Here is a 23621-nt window from a genome sequence, read left to right as displayed (position 1 = left end):
TGTTGCATTTTTCCATGAAGTTGGGAAATCTTTTGTTTCCCATATTTTATTATAAATTTTGAGAAAGAGTTTTAATGATTCTGGTGGAATTTCTTTAAGGAAGCTGTAGTGCACTTCATCTGGTCCTACAGCTGAGTTATGGGATTTTTCTATGGCGGTTTCTAGTTCATTGAGTGAGAAAATTTCATTGTAAGGCTCTTGGTTTTTGGAGTTACAGTTTATTTTGTACTTTCTTCATGTTTCTTAAGTATTTGGAATTGTCTATTGTAGTGTTTTGATGATGAGTTTCCGGCAAAGGTTTTAGCTAGTGTGTTAGCAATATCTTTTTTATCAGTTATTTTCTGTTTATTTGTAAGAATTGGATTCGGATTATATTTTCCAGTTATTTTCCTAATCATATCCCAGACGGTTTTGGGTTTAGTGGTGATGTTGATTTTGTTGACAAATTGTTGCCAGCAGGATCTTTTGCATTCTTTAATTGTTTTTCGAGTTTTAGCTCTTTGGTATTTGTATTCTATTAAGTTGTTCGTTGTGGATTGTTTTTTAAATTTTCTTAAGGCTGCCTTTCTCTGTCTAATAGCCGTTTTACATTCTGGATTGAACCATAGTTTGTGTTTTTTTTCCAGGAGGAGAATTTTTGGGTATGCATTTTTTGGCTATTGTTATGAGTACTTCCTTGAATTCTTCTTTTGTTTGGATTTGATGTTCTGTTTTAGTGAACAGAGGTCTTTAAATTCGTCCCAGTTGGCTTTGTTTGTGTTCCACCTGGGTATGTGGTTTTGGATAGAGTTACTGTAATTGATTATAATGGGGAAGTGATCACTTCCACAGGGTTCTTCATAAATGCTCCATGTATAATCCAAGAAGCTTGATGGATCACACATGGTAAGATCAATGGCACAAGTTGATCCGTTTGTTGGATTTAAGTATGTGGGATTTTTTGGATTGAGAAGGCACAAATTATTTTTGTTAATTAATTGTTCAATTTTGTTTCCTTTTGAGTTTGTGACTTCGCATCCCCATAACGTACTGTGACAGTTAAAGTCTCCTAGAAGAATGAATGGTGGAGGTAGTTGTTTTATTAAATTTTCTAGTTCATTTTCATTTATTGGTTCATGAGGGGAGGGAGGTATATTGAGCAGATTGTGATTGTTTTGTGTAATGTGACTGGAGTTGTAATTGCTTGGAGATTTGTTTTGACAGAGAAATTGCTTTGAGGTATGTTATTCCTTACAAGAATTGAGGTGCCTCCATTAGCACGAAGCCCTGTGTTATGGAAATAGTTGTATTGTTCATAGTTTGGTGTTTTGAAATGGTTATTGTTTTGTAGGAAGGTTTCTTGTAAGCAAACAATGGCTGGGTTGAAGAGTGAGATAAGTATAAGAAGTTCATTATAGTTAGATCTTATTCCACGACAATTCCATTGGATAATTTGTTGTGTTTTATTTCTATCCATGAGGTTGTTTAGTTTTCCTCTATTTCCATCTCTTTAGAAGTAGAGGGTTTATCTTTTGTCGGAGTTTGTGTCTTTGGTGAAGTGTTTTGCTGGGTTTTTTTCTTTTTTTGTTTGGATCTGGACGTCGATCTGGATCTTGCTTGAGATGTTGCTGTTTTGGCTTCTTGTTCATTTTTTCCCTTTTGATTACTTGTGTTTGATTTCTTTTTTTATCTAGGGTGTTTTCGGTTTCCATTTTTTCTAGTTTTGGAATCTATTCTGAGTGTCTATTGTTTGGTTTTCTTCTTTTCTGGAACATTCTTTATTTGCTGTTTTATCATTGCTTATGTTTTTATTAATTTCTGATGGTTGTTTTGTTGGTTTTTGTGATAATTTTTTAATGATTCTGTTGTGGATGGAATATTATTTTCCTTGTTTGGATTTGTTATTTCTATTTTGTTTCCCAGATTTAAGTATTTTTCTTTTAGGCAATTTTGAAATTCTGGCCATTCTTTAATATTTAATGTTTATCAGTTCCCTATATTGATCATGTATTTCATTATGTTGGTATGGTTTAGTTGTCTTTTTTGTTGTCTCAGCATATGTGTTGTCTTTCATGTACGTCTCAACTATTTTTCTGGCTTCTGGAAAGGTTGTGTTTTTTTTGTACTTTACTTCTATAATTTCTCTTTCTTTTTTATATGTTTTGCATATTTTAGAGAAGACCGGGTGATCTTTTTTGCAGTTAGCGCATTTCACCTCATTTATGCATTTTTCTTTGGTGTGGTCAGGCTCTTTGTTACCGCATTTTCCACATTTTAATTCCTTTACAGGCTTCTTTATGATGTCCATATTTTTGGCAATGAAAACATCTTAATGAAGCTGGGATATATTTGTCTACTTTTACATTTAAGTAGCCAATTTTTATTTCCTTAGGTATTGTTGGTTTGTTAAACGTTAGTATGTATGTGTTGGTGGTTATTATTTTATTGTTTCTTTTTATGTTTATGCGGATGTGGTTGATTACTCCTTGTTTTTCTAATTCAGTTTTTATTTCTTCTTCAGTTGCCAGCGATAGTTCATAACTTCGAATTACTCCTTTCGAAGTATTTAGTGTTTTATGGGGAAAGACTTTGCACTTGTACTCATGGAAGTTCTTCATTTTGAGTAGAGATTGAGCATCTCTAAGATTGGTTATCTCAACCAGTAGATTTCCATCTTTCGTTTTTTTTTTTTATCATTTTTGGTTTTCTCTTTGTGGATAATGTCTTTTCTATTAGGAAAGGTGATAAATTTCCAATTTTTTTTATTTTCGATTAATTCAATAACCAAGAATCGTGGGAAGTTTCCTTCGTCTATAGTTGGAACGGTTTTTCTAGTTTTTAATTTTTGTTCTTCATCTGAGCTTGAGAGGTCAGAGTCAGAGGAATGGTTTCTTTTAAGGGTTTTGAGGGGGATGCATTTGTTTTTATCAGCCATGGATTTTGGGATTTATTTTTCATCAACCACGTTCCCTACCCACCTCGGAGTCCAAAATTGGGGCATAGTAAGGGGGAAACCCATTCGCCTTGACCATGTCGGGGCTACCTGGACGATATACTCTTTTGGTAAGGAGTTCTCAAGCACTATATTTTCTGTTCAATATGTCTTCAAAAATACATTTGTTCAGATGGAGTGTTGAGTTCTGGTCTTTCCAATTGATTGACCCTTGCAGTGGCCTTCTAGCACTTACTTGGTTTGCCTATTTTTTGTAGTGGGGGAAGAAAAAAAAAAAAAAATGGGAGTACCTTTAAGTTTCGTTCTTTGTTGTGGTAGTTGGTACTTTAGGTGTAAGTGCTAGGGCTTGGCGTGACTGGCCAATTGGTCGGATCGGGCCTCTCCGACCGCCCGTCTAGCCGAAGTAATGTGCTGCAGTGCCTAGACTTTTATGCACCCAGGTCTAGGTTAGTTCAATCACCAGGATCACGTCCTAAGGCATTACGGGTAGCAACCCACGGCTAACTGGTTGCCCCATTGAGGGATTTTTACCCTCTGCAGGGGGGCAGTCGACTTATTCTAGTGCCCTACCAACAGGGCATAAAAAGAAAAAGAAAGGCGGGGGGGGGGGGGGGTAAGTAGGGAAGGAAAAGGAAAGGAGAGGGGAAGGGGGTTGTTGTTTTTCCAGAACATAATTAAGTTTACAAAAGAGAATAGAAAACAAAAACAGAAAATCGATGTAGGTGCATTTTGTCTCAGGAAGCCAATAGACAGCCTGATCTGGTAGTACCAGTCCTTGTTTAAATAATTCTAAATAAGAAAAATCATTTATCTTTTTAGTTCAACTATTTTACTGTGCAATATTTATATCAGTGTGAAATAGATTAAACTTTTTTTAAAAGTTTATGACCGTTTTTGTTATCCCAAAAGCTTATTAATAATTATTTGTGGTAAATGTTGTGGCCCTGTAGGTGTCAGAATTTTGGAGAATATACTTCCAAAATAAACTATTAAAATTGTTTAAAAAAATAATAGAAATATTATTTTTTATTAAAAAAAAAGTATTTACAAAATGTCGGCAATAAAATAAATAATATTTCTATTATATTTTAAACAATTTTAATAGTTTATTTTGGAAGTATATTGTATAAAGAAAATAAACAACCCACTTTAAACGGAGAAATTACGAGTTTTGTATATGTTATTCGCAGTTTTGTGTTAGGGTTGTCAAAAATTCACCAAAATTCTGATACTGCTAGTGGCACTGTAAACGAAAATAATGTTTAAAATTACGGCAAACGAGTAGTTTCCAAGATATGAAGAAATGTTAGTTTTAAAAAATGGGGGATCACTTTTCTATAAAAATTTAACGTAAAATGAGCACCCACTTTATGGCCATTGTTTTTTTTTTTTAGGGCGCTTTCTTTTTAACAAATAAAAGCAAAGAAAAATGAGTATGGCCACCTTTATGTTGGGGGTTGAGAGTCAACATACAATGAACAGTTTAACGTAAAATGAGCACCCCCTTACAAAAAGTGTAAACAGAATTTTTGTCGGGGAGAGGGGGGGGGTCAACTGTAGGTGCTCATTTTACATTTAGTTGTGTTCATTTCTACATCAAAGAGGCACTTCGCCTTGTTTGAGGCAAAAATGTAACTTTTTAAAAAAATTGCTCGTTGCCCACGTAAATAAAAAAAAAAAAAAAAAAAATGGCCATAAAGTGGGTGGTTGTTTTAGGTTAAATTACCCCCCCCCCTTTTTAACTAACATCTCTTTATATCTTGGAAACTACTAGTCTGTCATAATTTTAAACGTTATTTTCGTTTTCAGCACCCCCGAAAATCTATAAAAGTGGTAATTTAAAAGGATTTTTCGAGGGTGGACTAATTCTGCACATTTACCTTATTTTTTTATTTTATCGTTTTTTGTCATGTAATTTTCTTTTTTTTTGTAATAAGTCAAACATGGTACGATTTTCTTTTAAATTGTTTCTTTAGGTATGTGAACTTCATTTTCGACCTGAAGACATACAGAGAGAGGCATCAGTATTTGATGAAAGGACTGGAAAGACAATTAGTGTTAAATTAAAAAATCTCTATCTTAAGGATGGTGCTATTCCTCGAATATTACCAAACTGTCCCTCCTATTTATCGTCATTAACCACTTTTAGAGAGTCTCCTAACGCAAAGAAAATGCGTTTAGAAAATTCTGCTCTTAATCGTGCATTATGTGAAAGTGTTGCTGACGAGTTAGAGTTATGCAAACGTAAAACTTTCCATAATATTGATGATTTAGAAAAAAAATTAACGTTTATAGATAAAAATTATTGGACTTCTATTAGGCAAGACAATAGTTATATTATACTTAGCAGGTTATTGCTTTCATGCAGTTTTCAAAAACCTGAAATGCAATAGCTGCAAAAATTTAATATCCGGGAGAGAGGCTGTTGAAGAAATAACTACTTTCAGGATATTAACAGAGGTTCTCTGCTATACCCAAATGATATAAGTAATAATTTTGTTTTATATAATTATATAGTTATAAACAAACTTACAAAATGCGATTCTTTTTTACATTCGGTTCATCAGAGCAAATTAGCCATGTACATAACTTTAAATATTTTGGCTGTTCAAAATCGATTATTTCATGTTGACTCTTGTGATGAGGGTCACACTATTCAGCAAATTGAAAAAATGCTGATATGGAGTTCATCGAATTCCCTTATAAACAATTTTTGTCGCAAAGAGAATGACAATATTAGTAAAAACAAAATATCAGAAAAAGAAAAATTCAAACTTTTAATTAAATTCTACAACAGATTTTTGAAAAGTTTTAATATTCAATGTTTGAAATATTTCTGACTTAGTAACTTTGTTTATACTAACATTTGTTTGAATTTAATTTTTAACTTATTGTTTGTTATTCAGTTAAACCAATTTATTGTTCGCTTTTCAGTTTTGATTTTTAAAATATTGTTTTTTCGATTTAAAAAATATTTATTGTCATTTTTATTTATTTCTATTGAATAAACTTCAGTTTCATACAAATCAAATCATATTCCTTTTCTTTTTAAACTTTTTAACAACTTTTCTCCCTTTCAATTCGTTTTTTTATTATTAATATTTTTATTATTAATATTGGATGAGTTTCAGTACAAAGTATCATGTTTATCTTTTTAAATCCAATTTTGAAGTTTTCTAACGCTTTCTGTAAAAAATGTCTGCTCATTATCAACAGTCTGTGTTCCACTTATCTTGCTTGCTAAGACCTATGGCGATGACATCAGTTTTCAGCTGACAGGCCATCTATGACGATGGTCACGCTAAAACAGGAAGATACTTTATGACATCATAAATGCTGAAGTAAAAAAAGGATGATGTTACCTATTAAGACAGAGACAATTGGATCACAGGTCGTTTACGTGAACTATATGTATATGCAAATTAATAAATGCAAAAGTTAGGTACATTTCTCAGACTAACGTCAAAATGCCCAACTTCTAGTTACTTACACTATAGATGCACCATCTTATATATATACACACACACACACAATATGAATCATAAAATTAACTAATTTCCATATTAGTTTTGAAAAAAGTTATTTTATTATTATTATATATTTTTATATTAATTCAATGAATAGTGAACTCTAATATAACAAATAGTTTGGTTTAAGTATATTGTTTTATTTTGTGGACAAAAGTTTAGTATTTTTGTTTAGTAATTGTGGGACTAATGTGATTTTCAACAAATGGCTATCTGTTTCTAAGGTAAAAGTACTCCTACCCCATACTATTGCTGAAGCAAATTAATTTTTTTTTTTTTATTTCCTTTATTTACAGTAATTTTGAAAAAGATAAATTTGTACTGAAATTATTGCTCTATATTATAGCTAGCTATGGAATAGTGAGTATACAGAATTAATGTATAAAAGTGCAAGTGACTCTACAGGATTAATGAATAAATGCACAAAAAACTGAATGCACCTACATGCATGGAAACATGACGCCAGTGATAACAATACGGAATACATTAGATAATGAAGGTCTTAACATTGCTGCCCTTAGATTAAATGAAAAATCCTTTATATAAGAGGGTGTAATCCATTGAAAAAAAAAAAATGAAAAGAAAAGAAAAAAATACAAGGAGGGTGTGTGCATTATACAGGTCTACTCTATTTTTTTTTTTTTCTGTGTGTTAACAGCCTTAAAAATATATCAAGAAACAATAATTAATATTTAACAGTGAGATCTTTTCAAAGCAAATCTAAAATAAAAAAAAAAAAAAAAAAATAAAAAAACCCTCACATACGTTTTGAAGTGGGTAATTCCATCTCAAATCATCCAGAAAAAAAACATCTTTGACACCTTAGATTTTTTTCCAAACTTTCACCATATGTTGGTATCATAAAACCTAGGGAATCCTGAAAATTTGAGCTTTTAACCCTAAGCGGTTCCAGAAATATCGAAATTTTGGTATTTTACGTATATCGCGTCGAGGCGCAAATTCGCAAAATTATGAAATTAGATTTTTGGGCATAAATCAATTTCTAGACTAGGTAGAATCTTGAAAATTTGTATGGACAAGGTTTTCCACAAGAGGAATCCAAAAGAGTCACTTGACTTTATAAACACAATGGACTTCATTTCAGCTTGGCACACTTCCAGTACTGCTTTGTAAGTTAGAATCTGGTTGTTAAATGGTCTCTGCAAGCTTCGCTTTGCTGCAGGCCGTTTAACAGCACCACCAATCCCATCACAAGGGGATTTCCCATGGCTGGTTGCAAAAAATATCCACTCAGCGTCGATACCATAATCATCTTTGTGGAAGCACAGATTAAGAAAGTTTTTAAAATTTTTATATTGGCCACCACAACCATCTGAAACATAAATTTTGTTGATACCAGTGAGATGTTGTTTAATGAAATCTGTCATCATGCTCTGTATTTTTTTAACAAAGCAAATGTTGTGTGTATTGCCGTCAGAGATAAAACATAGCGAGTGATGCTGTAGAACTCCCACTTCGTCTTTGTAGTATATTACAAGGGAGTGAAGTGTGCAGTACTCTTTGCTCCAATGAAAACTTTGTATCTCATCCTGAATGAGAAACTGATAGTTTTCAGCGAAATCCCCCAATACCATGACCTCATTTTGCCTTCACATAATGTGCTTGGGCTTTAGTGAGGTACGAGTGTCGAGTCATTTCATTAATCTTCTCCACAAGAAGATCCTTGTAATCCCCATATGTTGTTGTAAATGTCAATAGGGCAGCTTGATCAGTTGTCTGCTATTGGCAGTAGTGGAATTCGAATTCCATATCCAGGTGTGACAGTTCATCGTCCAGGAACTGTTCCAGAGCTGCACTCCCAGGACATGATTCGTAGCAATGCATCATACAGACCCTGTTATCTGTATTACAAACCAGTTTCTTAATCAAATCTTTGTACGTGCATTTCCAGTCAATTGCATCAACAAGCAACACTGCATTTTGATGGGTGCTGCACACACAAACTGAATGGGTCCCTGATGAACCAGCGAGGACACACCACTTTGGCCTAAGAGAGCAGAACTTGGAGAAGCGAATTTTCACATTTGGATATTTTTCTTAATACGAGTTGGGAATAATTTTTCTTTCACTAATGTGATGCCACCAGATAAAGAGGTATATATATATTTTTTTAAATATCCATGGACACACATTTCATCGGTGTGACTGAACCTACTATATATATATATATATATATATATATATATATATATATATATATATATACATACATACATACACTAGATGAACAATCTAGATCCAGAAGGAATCTTTTTTGTTATTCTGATTTCTTGTCACTGCATTCAAGAATGAAATATAAATATATATTGAAAATTAATGATGTCATAAAGGATGAATGCTAATTACTAAAAGTTCCAGACATGCATGTTTGTTTGAAAGTATCAGCAGTTATGGCTGTTTCTGCTTTCAAACAATGTCAAAGTTAAGAAATTATATATTCAATAATATACATAACAAATATTGATCTAACATGTAACAGATGTAGTTTTTTTTTATAAATTTGATTTCTTTTGTTGTAACTCTTAAAATATTTATACAATTTGAAAAGAAATTAAATTAAAAACTCCTGAGCAATGCCCAACTCAAATCTAAACTGAGGAGTAAGAGACAACTCAAATTACAAATCCATCATAACATTCACATATCATTTCTCTTCATGCAACACATATCCTCAACCTTAACTGCTGTCTAAGTTCCACTTGCATACATAATCACACTGCATACAAATGTCTGATAGACATTTCCTTTACTTGACAGCAGTAATACTCTTTTGGTTATTAATGGGAGAAGTTTTTTGTAAATTATGCCAGCCATTTTTAATTCTTGCAACTGCATTAGTACCAGCCGTTTCCTGTGCTCCAATGGAATTACCTAAATAACAAAATTCTGAAAAACTTTGATATCTTCACCATTCAAATATATTTTCTCCATATCCGAGTTCTCATGTGCTTCCATTGTCTTACACTTCTTGCATGCAAAGTGGTTATCCTCTCTTAACCTACCTGTAATGTTAAATAATATCTTGAGTTTTGATTACCGTTATGGCATGATGGTAATTACCCTATTTCAAGGTCACAAGAGTTACAATACTCTCAGCTGTGTTGTTGTATACACGTCTCATAAAAGTAATTTGCTGTAGAAGTGTGTAGAGTTTATCTGATCCTTTTTCTATTTCTTTGTTACAGCCATAATAGAAAGGATTGCGATGCCACTAGATTTCTACAACTTATTTGGGGATTTAATATAGGAAACATTATAAAGCTGTGGATGACCGCTTACCTCATCAAAGAAAATAAAAGCATGTTTGGGTGACACATAGTTGCAGTGTCCAAAGAGAGTTAAGCACACATCCATATCAGCACCTGCAATTATGTAAAAGAAAATTGAAAAAATAAACTGTAAAATTATTTTGTAAACATTCAAAATTTTGTAAGATGAAGAAAAAACATTTTAGCTTTTTTTTTCATTTTATGTTTTACTGCCAAGTTTTGCATAAAAAAGTAGAATCTTGTATTTTAGGGGTGAATTTACATATAGTGTACAAGTAAAATTTTACAAAAAAAAAAAAAAAAATTAACATCCAATAGTAAATTATGTAAGCCTGCTCTCTTAGGAGAGTTTTGGGTTAAAGCTGATGACGTTACCACTGTACCAACAATTAAAATACACGGAGAAAAGTCGATAATTAGTAGTTAATTATATCTTACTTGGACATCTTTAATATCACAAGTTTACGCATATGTGCTTACAAGCGAATCCCAACATCTCTCATTCTCTTTCATGAAATGTCTAACTCAGAAGATCAAGCTGACATTTGAATACACTAAGCTGACCTTCACTGAACCTTATTTCCTGTTATTCTCACCTAACAAAATTATATTTACCTAATGTTCAACAAGTGTGACATTAATAAATTTGCCCCTTAATCATTTCAACCATCCAATTTTTGTTTCTTTCTAGTTCAATCTTAAAAACATTTGTATGGTTAGAAAATGAATAAATAAAACAGTCTTTCCAAATATGCACTTTGTGATTTTATCCACTGATTTTTTTTTAGAGTTAAAACAGTATTATTGCTTAAAAAACAAAAAACAAAAAAAAAAACAATGAAAACAATTTTTTTTTTTGAAAACACAAAATGTTTTGATACATTATTCTGTTTTGCAAAAGTAATGTAGATAATCAAGACTGCTTCCCTGCAGGATACAACATGATCATCTTCAAGTTCAATGTTCTGGCCATTTCATCCACCACATAATATTGTTCATCATCCAACTGGCAATCTTAGTTAACCCTTATATCCACGAGTAACTTTTGGCCATTGGTAAGCAGCAACTCATTAGAATCCAAAAAAGGAAGTCGGTCTTTTCTTTTAGAATTCACTGGTTGTGAAATGGAACCGAGTAAAATTGATGAAGGTTTCTTTAAAAATAATAAAAGAAAAAAACGAAAACTGAAATTTTGGAAGAAGAAAAAAAATTAAACCATAGAACAATGTAATTTTAATGACTTGTGATTTTGGAATAAAATGACATCCAAATTTGAACTCAGAATTTTATGGAATATTTGTATAAATGAAAGTTTGGAACTTCATTTACAAAACTCTTTATATAATTGAATGTTATTTATGTAATATGACTTCATGTGATTTAACTACTAACTTAGATTTCTTCATTTAACTAAGAATATTGTATATCATTTGACATAATGAATGTTTGTTAATGGGCGGAAAGATCAGAGCTAAATCCTCAGTAAAGTGATACCAAAGATAAAAAAATAAACTTGATTCTTTATGCTTCTTTGCTAAACACTCAGTGAAGCAATTCAAGGAAAGGACTGATGTCTTCCTCTACATCTGTCATTAAAAAAGGTTTAGCTATTTATTATATTTGATTTTCATTACATCCTTCTTAGAAGTTATGTATTTTTAAAAAAGGAGACACAAAATTGGCCAAAATGTAACTTTTAGCCCCCTCACATGAATGGGTTCATCTAAGCATCATCATTATATTCAGCATCTAGAGAACTTTTTATACAAAACGAGCAGGGAGGTGCCCAGCTTTTTCCAGTCATGAAATATGCTTAAATATATTTTAATTTGTCCAGATTTCGTATATATTATTATAGAGTCGTGATTTCAAAAGTAAAAAGAAAAGTATTTGGGTGCCATCAGCTAGAAACGAAACTGAAAGCAAAACTGTAGCATTCAAAGCTGGTGACGTTACCACTGTACCAACATGACACGCATATGAACAGATTAAAAATTAAAAATAAACTAAGATGAATGTACAAAATGTCTAATGATTTTTAAAAATTTGGACCCATTTTTGACCCCTTAAAAGCTATTTTAATCAGCTAAAGACCCATAAAAGAATGGTCCATAAAAAATCCAATCATTTAAGGCCCCTAGTGCCGCTTTGCGACTTTTACTTTCAGAAAGGATAGAGTTTGAAAATATGGAGACAGACAGACAGACATAGTGAGTTTTATAAATTAGATTGAGCAATTCAAAACACATTGCTTTGGAGCCTATAAGTGATTCTCATTAGTAGTAGTGTCCCTCATCCCCCAACACCCAAGAGCTCTTTAAATTTGTTGCAATTCTGTCCGATGCTTTTTTTTATATTAAATGTTTCTTAAAAGTGATATTGCAACAATAAAAACAAGAAATTAACAGCTGAAAAGCCAATGAGATGCCTTCTATGTTATGCATGCTCATCTATCAGGGGAGATAAGGACTTCTATTTACAATTGTAGATATTTATAGTTGATACTGATTTGCATATGTGAATAAATAATTTGCAGATTGAAAGCAGGACAGTTTGTTTTCAGAGAGTAGAAAGGTGGTGCTGGAAATTGTCATTTCAGCATTTGAAATTTAGATTACCATTGTGACATTTTTTTAAAGTAAGTTTAGAACTATATGTAATATCAGTAGACATAATTGTTATGATCAAGACACTTTCAATATGACAAAAATGCTTCATGCCAAATTTGGTACAATTCTGTTTAGTATTTCTGTAGCATATAAGTGATCAGACAGGAGAGGTTCAGAGTCAATCCCTGATGCTAGTAAAAAGCTCAAAGTGTTGTTGAAATAGATGGTCATTAAAAAATATATTTTTATTTGGAATTTAGTCTAGGTGTCTCAAAGTAATAGAAACCTTGAATTAAATTAATCTTGTGTCCAACTTGTCATGAAAAAGCAAATGAAATACGTACCTGTGCCAATACTGAGTGCTCGGTAGGGCATCGAGACAGGCTCTCCTTTTCCAGTCAAAGGACATAACAAAGCTCGAGCTTGAATCTCTGCTGAACCTGTTCCATAAAAAAGAAAAAACAAAAAAAAATACACAAAATCAGTACATTAAAATCCATTGTATCCCTTTTTACTAATATAATAAATACTTTTGTTTAATATATTTATATAACAGATCTGTAGTAGTTACATAATTCTAATCCATTTGCACTTGCACCTTTTCATTGATTGAACGATTAATGCATTGTTTGACCAAAACACTTTTGTGAAGAATAACACTGCCAATTTGTGTGAATTTTATGAACAGCCAAACTTTGAACATAATATTTCCTTCCTCAACTTTCGTTATGATTTGGGCTAGAGGTGACATAAGATCTTTTGAGATATTAATGCAACAAGACGTTATCTCTTGCTTTTTCTCCAACAACAGCTTTGCTAGATAAGATGGAATTTATGGACTCGATTCCATTTCTATAGTATGGATTGCACCTATTTTGTCTTCCTGTTTTCATAATTCGTTTCGGATGATATTTTGTATGGATATTCTTTGAATGAAATTCATTTAAATTGTAGCAAAGTTTCTCTTTTTAGCCAAAACTTGGTGTCTCTTTTTTTCATTTCAAACTAGACTTCTAAGATAGATAATGACAATCCAACATCTCTCACCAACCTCTACAATACAAAAACGCATTTGTAATTTGATTGGCCCAACTGTTTCTCCTTTATTGCAACCTCTCTCGCACCCACATAATGCTGCTAGTCTTTTTTATAAATATTATTGTGACATGTGTTCTTTAGATTTGTTTGCTTCATTTATTCCAGCTGGTTTGACACATTGGTTTAATACTTGCCATCAATTTGCGGATTTAATACCTCATTGCAATATAGCTTCCTACTTCAGTAGCTTCTTTCTAAGGTCTGCAGGATAGTTGAACTCTCTATACTGATTATTTTCCTCCTACTTTTCAAGATTAAGGTCAATCTCCTGTCTTTCAGATAATCAGATACTTATTTCAGTAGCTTCTTTCCAAGAACTACAGGTTTGTGGAACTCACTGGCTACTGATTATTTTCCTATTTTTTTTCACAATTAAGGTCAATAGACATTTTTGATCTTTACAACAATCATCTTTCATTCTTTTTAGCTCTTTACATCAAGTAGCATTATGCCTTGTCTGGAGTGACTTCCATATAAAAAAAAAAAAAAACTCACAAAACCTTTTCTTGCCGGAAGTTTGGCAATTTTATATGGATCAAGTAAAGAATAGATACCCCCGTAGCAGGCAGTGCCAGGTGCACAATTCAACTAACACCGGTGATTCGCCCTTGACATTGGCACAAGCACACGGCGTCGGTTGTTTGTAAACACGTCAAATAGCAAACATGCTCGAATATTCGCCAGCAATTTTTTTTTTAAATATATTTACAAACTTTTGAAGATAAACCTTAGAATAATAATAATGTTTCGCGGATTTTTGTGCTAAAGATTGATTTTTATGTAAAGTGTTTTATAATTCTTTTTTTTTCTGTGTGTTTTTTTAATACAATTCAGTATTTATTACATTATTCTTTCTTTAAAACATTAACTTTACCGACAATTAATATATTTTTTTAAATAATATTTTTTAATATTGAATTTTGATTTAATCTCATGATACCATCATGTGATCAATTTATTAAATGACAAAAAAAAAAATCCAAAAGTCGAAGAAGCCAAAATTTTACGAGGTATTAAAAGAAATTAATATTTGGACCATTTTGTTTTAAATACTGTAACAAATGGATAAAGCCATTTTCAAAGATGTTGTGTGTCCGTTGATTTCTAGAGACCATCTATCCATAATTGAATGGATGAAACAGCATTTCCTACTTGCAAATGAAATGAATTGTGAATTCTGTAATGTCCGTATGAATTGGACGAAACATTCAATGACATTGGATAAATATGTTTGGAAATGCCAAAATAAAATGTGTCAAAATTATAAAAACAGAACATCTATACGATACAAGTCATTTTTTTTTTTAATTCTAAGTTATCCTTACAATCATGGATATTAGCAATATATCTATGGAGTCAAAGAATAAGCCAAAAAAAATGCCATGATGCAACTGAATATTTCGAAACCGACGGCCAATGACATATATGCTGCATTTCGAGAAATATGTGTGAAATATTTTATCGATAATCCCATATTCTTTACTTGATCCAAATAAAAGTTATAAAAAGATATGTGAATAAAATAATATTTTTTTTTTTATCTCGATTGTTTATACTTGTGATTTTATTATGCATAAAAAATTGCCTCGGCCTAAAAGGATTTCTCCTTCACTGACCACTGACATACATCGCACTGTAAATAAATATTGAATTGTATTAAAAACGCACAAAAAAGAAATGGCCAAAACCGTATAGAATGAACCTTTTTTTATAAGTTTTATTCAAACAGTCTTTATTTGAACTTAATGAACTGTTGTTTTTTTTATTTATTTATTATTTATTAACTGTTTTATTCTTTTTATCAAACAAAAATAGAACTTTTATAATGAAATATATATTATGGACTGTTTTTCAAACATCGAAATTTTAAAATTAAAGTTTTATTTAAAACAAAAAAAAAGACGAGGTGTTTTTTCTTTTTGAGATATTTTTTTTCACCATTTATTACTTTGAAATTTTATTCAACAATGAAATGATAAAAAAAAACTTTTCGTTAAATATATTTTTAAAAAATTATTATAAAATATCTATAAAGTCTATTTTTATGTCTGTAAAAGTTTGTTGAAAGTTCAAATAAAGTTTATAATTTAATTGAAAAAAAAACAAAAAAAAAACACCTCGTCTTTTTTTTTTTTTTTAAATAAAACTAACTTTAATTTTAAAATTTCGAAACAGTCCATAATATATATGTCAGTATAAAAGTTCTATTTTTGTTTGATAAAAAGAATAAAATAGTTATTAAAAAGTTCTGTAAATATATTAAACACGCACTCAGAAAGACACCCATTTATTGAAATATCTTTTATTTTTAAAAAAATCTTGCTCGCAAATATTCGTAAAAATGTAATATTTAAAAATATTATTTTGAAAATATATTAATTGTCGCTGAAGTTAATGTTTTAAAGAATAAATATTGAATTGTCTTAAAAACGCACACAGAACCCCCCAAAACACGGTACATAAAAATCAATCTTGGTCGCAAAAATCCAAAATAGAAAGAGACACCCGTTTATTTAAATATCTTTTATTTAAATACGTTCGTTTTGTTACTTATTTTAAAAAAATGTTTTGTAAATATATACTTTTTCTTTTAAATCTTCAAAGGTTTTGTAAATATATTTTTTTTAAAAATGCTGGTGAATATTCGAGCATGTTTGCTATTTGACGTGTTTAAAAACAACCGACGCCATGTGCTTGTGCCAATGTCAAGGTCGAATCACCGGTGTTAGTTGAACTGTGCGCCTGGCACCGCCAGGCGGCGGCGTCTGCTACGGGGTATCTATTCTTTACTTGATCCTTTTATATGATAGTTCCTGAAAATGGCTTCCTTAGCCAGAGTTTGACAACATATATCAAAAAGAACAAAGTTGCCATTCATGGTTTGTATCATTTTTTTTCAAAATAAAACAAAAATGTGAAAATAGTGACATTACCTGATTGAGACAAAAGTCCATTTAAAATGCTTTTCTTTTCTGTTGTTGCTGCCGTTACTGTTGTTTGTTGCTGTGGAAGCAGTTGTTGCAACCGTTGCCAGGCAAGAATTTGCACCAATTTCTGGTCAAGTTTGCTCAATTCCACTTCTGCATGCACAAGAAATCAAAAAAGCCAAATTAAAAAAAATATTTTTGTATATATATATTTATATGAAATTAGGTACATACACACACATATATATATATATATATATAGATATATAATTGTAAAACTCAAATGACCTTGTAATGAGTGTTGTAACCACACATCTAGTTTACGACTTCCGGTTGCGCATGTGTACATAAACATAAACCCATAACAGCGTAAACAAATAAACATAAATTGCTACTTTTGCATAATTTGACCTGCAGACTGAAATATCAGCGTTATTATTTAGAAATTATTATTTAACATAGGAAGGGTGGGGATGTTTTGCAACAATTCTGTATTACAACTATACTGTCGCAATTTTCTTACACATAAATCAACTTTGATCAGTTGATAACTATAAGAACATTTTACAACGGCGATTTACCCACGTTCTTCCTTTTTTTTTTTTTTTTTTTTTTAAATTTATTCTCCATTTTTTAATACATCTTTCTTAAAAACATTCATACATTTTCTTCTACACTACCAACATAAATAAAAAACCCTGAAATTTTTTTTTTTTACAAATAAATAATCAACACAATAAAACGTATTGTTTTACTGTATACGTTTTCAGCATCCCAATTGTTTTTTTTTTGTTTACATTATCCAAATAAACAATTGTTAATACTTTCTGCTTTTTTTTTTTTACATCGTTCATTTCCACATTGTCTTAATTAGTTTTATTGACCTTATTATTAACATAAATTAAATATTTGACCCAATGGGTCATGAATGTTTGTTTAAAATAAATGAAAAAAAGTTACATTTTATTTTCATTTTCTATTTAAAAAGCCATTCTTAACATGGGGAGAGTGTTTTTTTTAACTATTCTATACTTTCAATTAACAATTTCATTTAAAAAAGATATATCAAAATTTGAATTTAACTTGCAGTATTACGGTATCTGTTCAGTGCACATTTACCTATAAGTATGGCAAACTACTTATAATTCAATGGCTGTAAGTTTGTTTTTTTTAAATAAACAATTATAAACAGAATAACTCATAGAAATCTATCTATATTCTTTTTTCATTTTAATATACTTTCATAGAAACGTTTCTGTTATGTCACAAAAAATATTTTCTTTACGTCACAAGTGTCACGCTCATACATTAATTCCATAGCTAATCTAACATACTGACCCAATGGATCACGGGTAGTCTAGTATATATATAAAATTCACTTCTAAACTAATTAAATACTGAAACACTGGGAAGGGTGCCTCCTGGATCATTCAACAACCTTTCCAGAGCTGGTGACATCACAAACTTCTCCAGTTCGCAAACTTATATTACTAAAGGAGTAGATAAGTTCTGCCTATCGCCTAACTTCTATATGTATTCTTTGTCTAATTAACCCGGCACAGAGTTACAATTTTAGGAACTTGCTTGAGATGCTCTGTGCCTTGCCTTGATTTTTAACTGTAATCTCTGAACATATATTCAAAGCACTAGATAAAGCAGGAGACGCTAGCACAGGAGCCCTAAATATATCTATGGCATTTGACACGATGGTCTGCTCATGAAAATCAGATCATATCGTATTACTGGACGAATACTTAACATAATTAAATCCTTCTTAAGTAGAAGAATGCAGGTTATCCTCGATAGTCATACATCAACACAAGATGATATAAATGCAAGTGTACTTGTACGCCAGGTAAATATGGCCAGTAAGGAATATCGCCAGGTAAATATGGCCAGTAAGTAAAAAATATTGCCAGGTAAATATGGCCAGTAAGGAAGTACAATGATGAAAAGTCTGATAAAATAAATTATATTTTGATGTTGATAAACTTACCTCCTTGACCTTCAATGCAATGTTGCAATGTTGTATTTAAATTGACAATGGCAGGTGATGAGCTGAGTGTGTTGGCAACCACAGATTTTGAATGTGACACTGGGATGGAAGATGATGTAGACACAGCCTTCGAACCTGAAAGAATAAATGAAATAATCTATATTAATAAAATTATGAGACAACTTGTGTTTTTCTCAAATTAGTATAACTTTGATAATTGCACATTGATGTAGTATATTTGAAAAATTTATTTTTCTTATGTATAAACCCAGAGCTTCTGGTGCCATTAGATTAGGCTGCTTGAAGATATTGGTTTTCTGACTTAAATGCACCAAGCATTGATGTTATTACTTTTTTCTTCTTGCAAACCTTAAGCAAAGCCAAAAACAAAAAGAACAATTTTTCTTTATAAAACAACTAAACTAAGCACCATAAATAAATATTTGAATATATAAACCTTGAAGCATAAAACCTTTTTTCCAAAATTACTGGATTCAGCTTAAATAATCTGAAAAGGGTTGATATGCCATATAGCAAAACAAACTACAATGATGAAATTTTGTCTCCACTTGACCCGATTACAGTCTAAGTGAAGGCCAATTTTTAAAGTTATTTTAAAGTGCAAGGCATCTGTCCATCTCATCATCATATCAGTCCTTCTAGTGCAAAGGAAATTTTTTGCAACGTTGTCGTTGTTGGGCCTCAGCACCAGTTTAAACCATTTGAGCTGTTATTTCCTCACCTTGCCCTCAATTAATGCAATGCTGTACCACTTTCAGATATATTTGTTGCAAACATGATCAATTTTCCAAAAATTTAATATTAATTGAATATTTACTGAAATCAGAAGTACAAGAGCATAAACTGAATCAAAAACTTTTTTTTATGTTTTGTCTTTTCTCCCCATCCCTTGTACATCAGGTTAACATACAAAATAAGTTTGTGAACCTCAAGCTTAATTTGTCTCCATTTGTCTTCATAGCCATCAGCTGGCCCTCACCCGAGCACACACATCCAAATTCTCAATGCCTAAAACTTAATTTTTTGATAGGTATCACCAATCCATGCATTAGTAAGCAGATGTAACAATTGTCTGCTGGAAGCAAAAGACAGAACTAATCTTGTAATAGTGACCGGAAAATAATATTGCCAAGGTCAAAAGTGTCTATTTACTTCTTTCATATTTGTGTATAATATTGTATAGATTATTATTTTCATTGTTCATCCTCTTTTGCATGCTGAGGTTAGACGTTTCATGAATGACTTCCAACATTCCCCATCTGTTGTCATTTTGCACATGCCATTCATCAGGATCAGGTTATCATCAATTGACCCCCTCCATATCTTAAGCACCCTAGCGTGTTGCTCTGGGCCATCAACAGCAATGTAGAACACACTTTGAAACATTACAGGTAAGTGACAGTGGTTGATGTGACTAGTTGGGATGTTGTTGTATACATATATACTATTGTGTATTAAATTTAGCAACAGGTTTTCATTTAGAAAAATGTCATTAAATAACAGAGTTTTTGTTTGATGAGCCTTTTTAGTTTTTTGTTTTTTTTCAAAATCCATTTAGTGTTTCAGTCGGATTTGTGTATATAAGCTCCATGTGTTTCTTGATACATTTTTTCTTTCTTTTTTCACAAGTTTGATTTGATGCAGCAATTCATCAGAGAATTCTTGGTGAATTTACATCAGTCTTTTTTCCGGTTAGTTTTTTAATGGCTCATAATTGTAAACTTTCATGATTACATGCAAAATTTTTAAACGTCATGCTCATATGCAACGTTTTATTACTACAGACACCTATTTTAAAGTTGGAAATTACAATAGACGAAATTGTAAAACATTAATATAGACATGCCTGATTTAGTGAATCAAATCGAAAGTACTAATCATGAACAAAGAAAGAAAAATGGAATAATAAACCCAGGACACTTACATACACCAAATGACTGCTATACTAAAATGGATCATAAGTGGATGCTAATTTTATGTTAATTTATATATAATTTAAAGAATTTTCAATTTTTTTTTTAATTCCTTTTCTTTGCATATTTTTTTAGGCTCTTTACATATAATCAGAAAAAATAGGTGCAATAGCAAAACATACCATTAATTTTTCTTTCTGTAGTAGATGGCTTGATTCTTTATAAGGAGAAAACATGTTAAATATACTCCCCCCCTCGAAACAGAATTAAAATAGTTGGCTCTTAAATGAGAAGTTGACAAACAACTAGTAACAAATAGTTTGGCTGTTTGCTTCAGTAAAATTCAAAGTCTAGCTTTGGTATCACATGAATAAGATAGGTATTTACAAGACCAATGGTTTCAGCTGTTTAACCAGCATGGTATTTGTGAAAGTACTATTACAAATACTACTAATAGATAACAGCAAATCAAAAGTATAGAAAATTCTCAGGAAATACTTTTAACATTGTTAAATCTGCATTCACATTAGAGAAGTTATAAGCAGCAAATAATTAAATAATCCAAGGTTATGCATAGAACTGCTGGAGCTATTCTACTTTCTTGGGCAATGCTAGGATATAGGTCAGCTAGAATAGATATAAGATTGTATATAAGATATAATTACAGGGATTGTTTCCTGTTTGTGTATTGCCATTAACTTCCGAAATTTCCCGGTAGAAAACTTTCTGTAGAGTATCACCAATCCATGCATATAAGCAAGCATATGTAAGAATTGTCTGCTGAAAAAGAACAACGGGACTAACCTTGTAATGGTGCAGAAACAGTAATAACTTTGGTGCCGCCACCATTTGCATTGGAAATGGTTGTGGATAGCTTTCCGACCATGTTACCAGCCAATTTCATAGAGGGCTGCATTGCCAGCCGTTGTATGACCATCGAGGAGTTGGCACCAAGTTTACCACTGTTGTTACAGATAATCTTGCTACTCTGACCGGCACCGGACATGACTTTGGTCATCAGCGTGTTGCTGGATTTGTTGGAAGTACTAATCACCAGGTTCTTGCCGAATGCAGCATTAGAAACCAACGACGTAGGAGATGCGCTTCCTGTGGCTGTGCTTCCACAGGGCCATGTCACTTTCATGATGCTGGGTGACATCACAGATTCATTACCATTAGTTTTTGTTTTGATTACAAGGGCATCCGTTTTTACAGAAGTGAGGGACGTTCGGCCGCTCATCTCCTGCATGTCAACGTCACCGTTCAGAGTAGCAGGGGTGTTGCTGTTATTATTTAAAAGTGAAATAGTTGCCCCTGATGGTTTGATTTCTATGGAGGGGCTGTCACTACCACAGGTGCCTGCTGTGCCTGTGACAAGATCATGAGAGGATGCGGTCAATCCAGTGGTCAGTGCTCGATTGTGACCAAAGGATTTATCAATTTCTAATGTGTTTTGGGAGTTTGTAGACTGTATCAGTGATCCTGTTGTTGTTGTAGTTGTGGCAGTAGTTGTCAATGTCGTTGTTGTGCCAGCGGCGATGTTAGAAGTTGAGGTCATTGAGCACTTTTCGCTATCAGAAATGAAGTTAACTGTTCCAGCAGTTTGGAACATACCACTGTTGTTGTCCACACTGACTGCAGCATTGCTGCAACTCGTTTGGTTACTGTCAGTTAGAACTTGGCTTGGCCGGTTGATATCTGCCTTGCTTGACTCAGGAGATTGTTTAAGGAGTTGTTTTTGAGCAAGATGTTTCGCAATGCTTGTCTGCAAAGAAACCACGCCTGCCAACCACTGAAATCAGAAATAAATAATATTATTGTTAAGGACACAGGCAACACAATAACAGAAATAATAATGGTGCTTATGCAGTTCAGCAAAAATATTAAAAAACAAAGATAAAGAAAAATCTCTCATGTACATGCTGATAATGGAATGAAATTTTCATAAAAGAAAAAAAAAACGCTTAAACTTGATCACAATTTATTTTACAGAGGAAAATCAAATTTTAGTCAGACAATCGTCATAAGACATATTGGTAATTTTACCTACAAGGAGAGAGGGCGCCAAGGGGAGATAACTCTAATTCTTGAAATTTCTCCAAACGCATATGAAGTTCAAAAATAAATTTTGAAATGATTTTAAAAAAAAAGAAAAAAAAACAAGAAAAAAAAAAAGAAAAGAAATCAGGAATACCTAAAATTATTCAAAACTAAAAAGAATCTCGTCAGATTTTGGCAAGCTTCAAGAATTAGATGGAGTTATCTCCCCATGCCCCCTCCTTGTAGTTAAAATTGCTGAATATGTATGTCGCAAATGTCTGAATAAAATTTGATTTTCCTCTCTAAAAAATAAATGAATAAATAAAAGTACTTGATCAAATTAAACAATATTTCTTTTATGAGAACTTCATTCAATAACTGGCATATACACAGAAATTTTTATTTCATATCTTTGCTAAACTGCATAAACACAATAATAATATAAATATAAGTAATGATAATAGCAAGGATATATTAAAACTATTTAGATCACATTGCTTTCAATCTTAGATAATTCATATAATAACAGGATTGTACTTTTGTTTGTACATAAATTCCTCCTAAAACCTTCCACACTCGTTTTAAAAAAATGAGATTGTCTGATCATTGCATCAAATGCAAAAAAAAAAAAATAATTAAAAAATATCTGGTGTCACTGTATACCAAAAATTTATATTTTATTCATTTAAAAAATAATTGCTTCAAATCAGATATGACACCATAAGTAAAATTCTGTCATTGAAATCAATTTAAAAATCATGTTTTATTCATTTAAAGGATATTTAGCTGATAATTATTTTCAAAAGGCTTATATTGATACAATAAATACATTGTTCATTAGTTTAAACAAATATTTAGTTAACAAGTATTTTTATGGTAGGAAGAAGCAATCATAGATAAGCTTAGTGGAATTGCTAGCTTAAGATAATTAGCATAAAATAAAATGGCCAAAAAAAATCATAGCAAAATACTTTGAAACCCTTGAAAATGCAGATAAAGGGTCAATAAATTTATTCCAGATAATTTTGACATAGAAAATCAAGTTCTGGTATTTCAACTTTAAAATGATCACCATTTTCAAAGTGGCTACTAACCAAATAAAAAAAAAAAAAAATGGTAGTTCATAAATCATAATTTTTGATATATATTATTCTAATGCTTTCTGTTAATTTACTTTCTTTTATTAGATGTGGATATGCACAATTTATTTTTTTTTTTTAATTAAAAAAACACAAAGAAAACAAAAAAAAACCTCAAAATTTTTTTGC

At 31.5% G+C, this 23621-nt stretch overlaps 1 protein-coding gene across 1 annotated transcript in view; it reads right to left on the bottom strand.

The window, feature by feature from the left end:
• Positions 1–23621, bottom strand: part of LOC145242397 (PHD finger protein 12-like) — a 109417-nt gene that overhangs the window by 10970 nt on the left and 74826 nt on the right. Inside the window, exons 9-13 of the mRNA XM_080105424.1 lie at positions 21118–22105; positions 18380–18514; positions 16390–16536; positions 12703–12798; positions 9760–9842 (exon numbers count right to left, since the gene is read on the bottom strand). Coding sequence (XP_079961550.1) covers positions 9760–9842; positions 12703–12798; positions 16390–16536; positions 18380–18514; positions 21118–22105 — 1449 coding nt within the window. The remainder of the gene's footprint in view (positions 1–9759; positions 9843–12702; positions 12799–16389; positions 16537–18379; positions 18515–21117; positions 22106–23621) is intronic.

Source organism: Euprymna scolopes, chromosome 21 (genome assembly GCF_053919585.1).
Source record: "Euprymna scolopes isolate OS-2025 chromosome 21, ASM5391958v1, whole genome shotgun sequence".
Taxonomy (NCBI): Eukaryota; Metazoa; Mollusca; class Cephalopoda; order Sepiida; family Sepiolidae; genus Euprymna; species Euprymna scolopes.
Note: the sequence above shows the minus strand (reverse complement) of the source record. Positions and strands in the feature narration are given on the sequence as shown.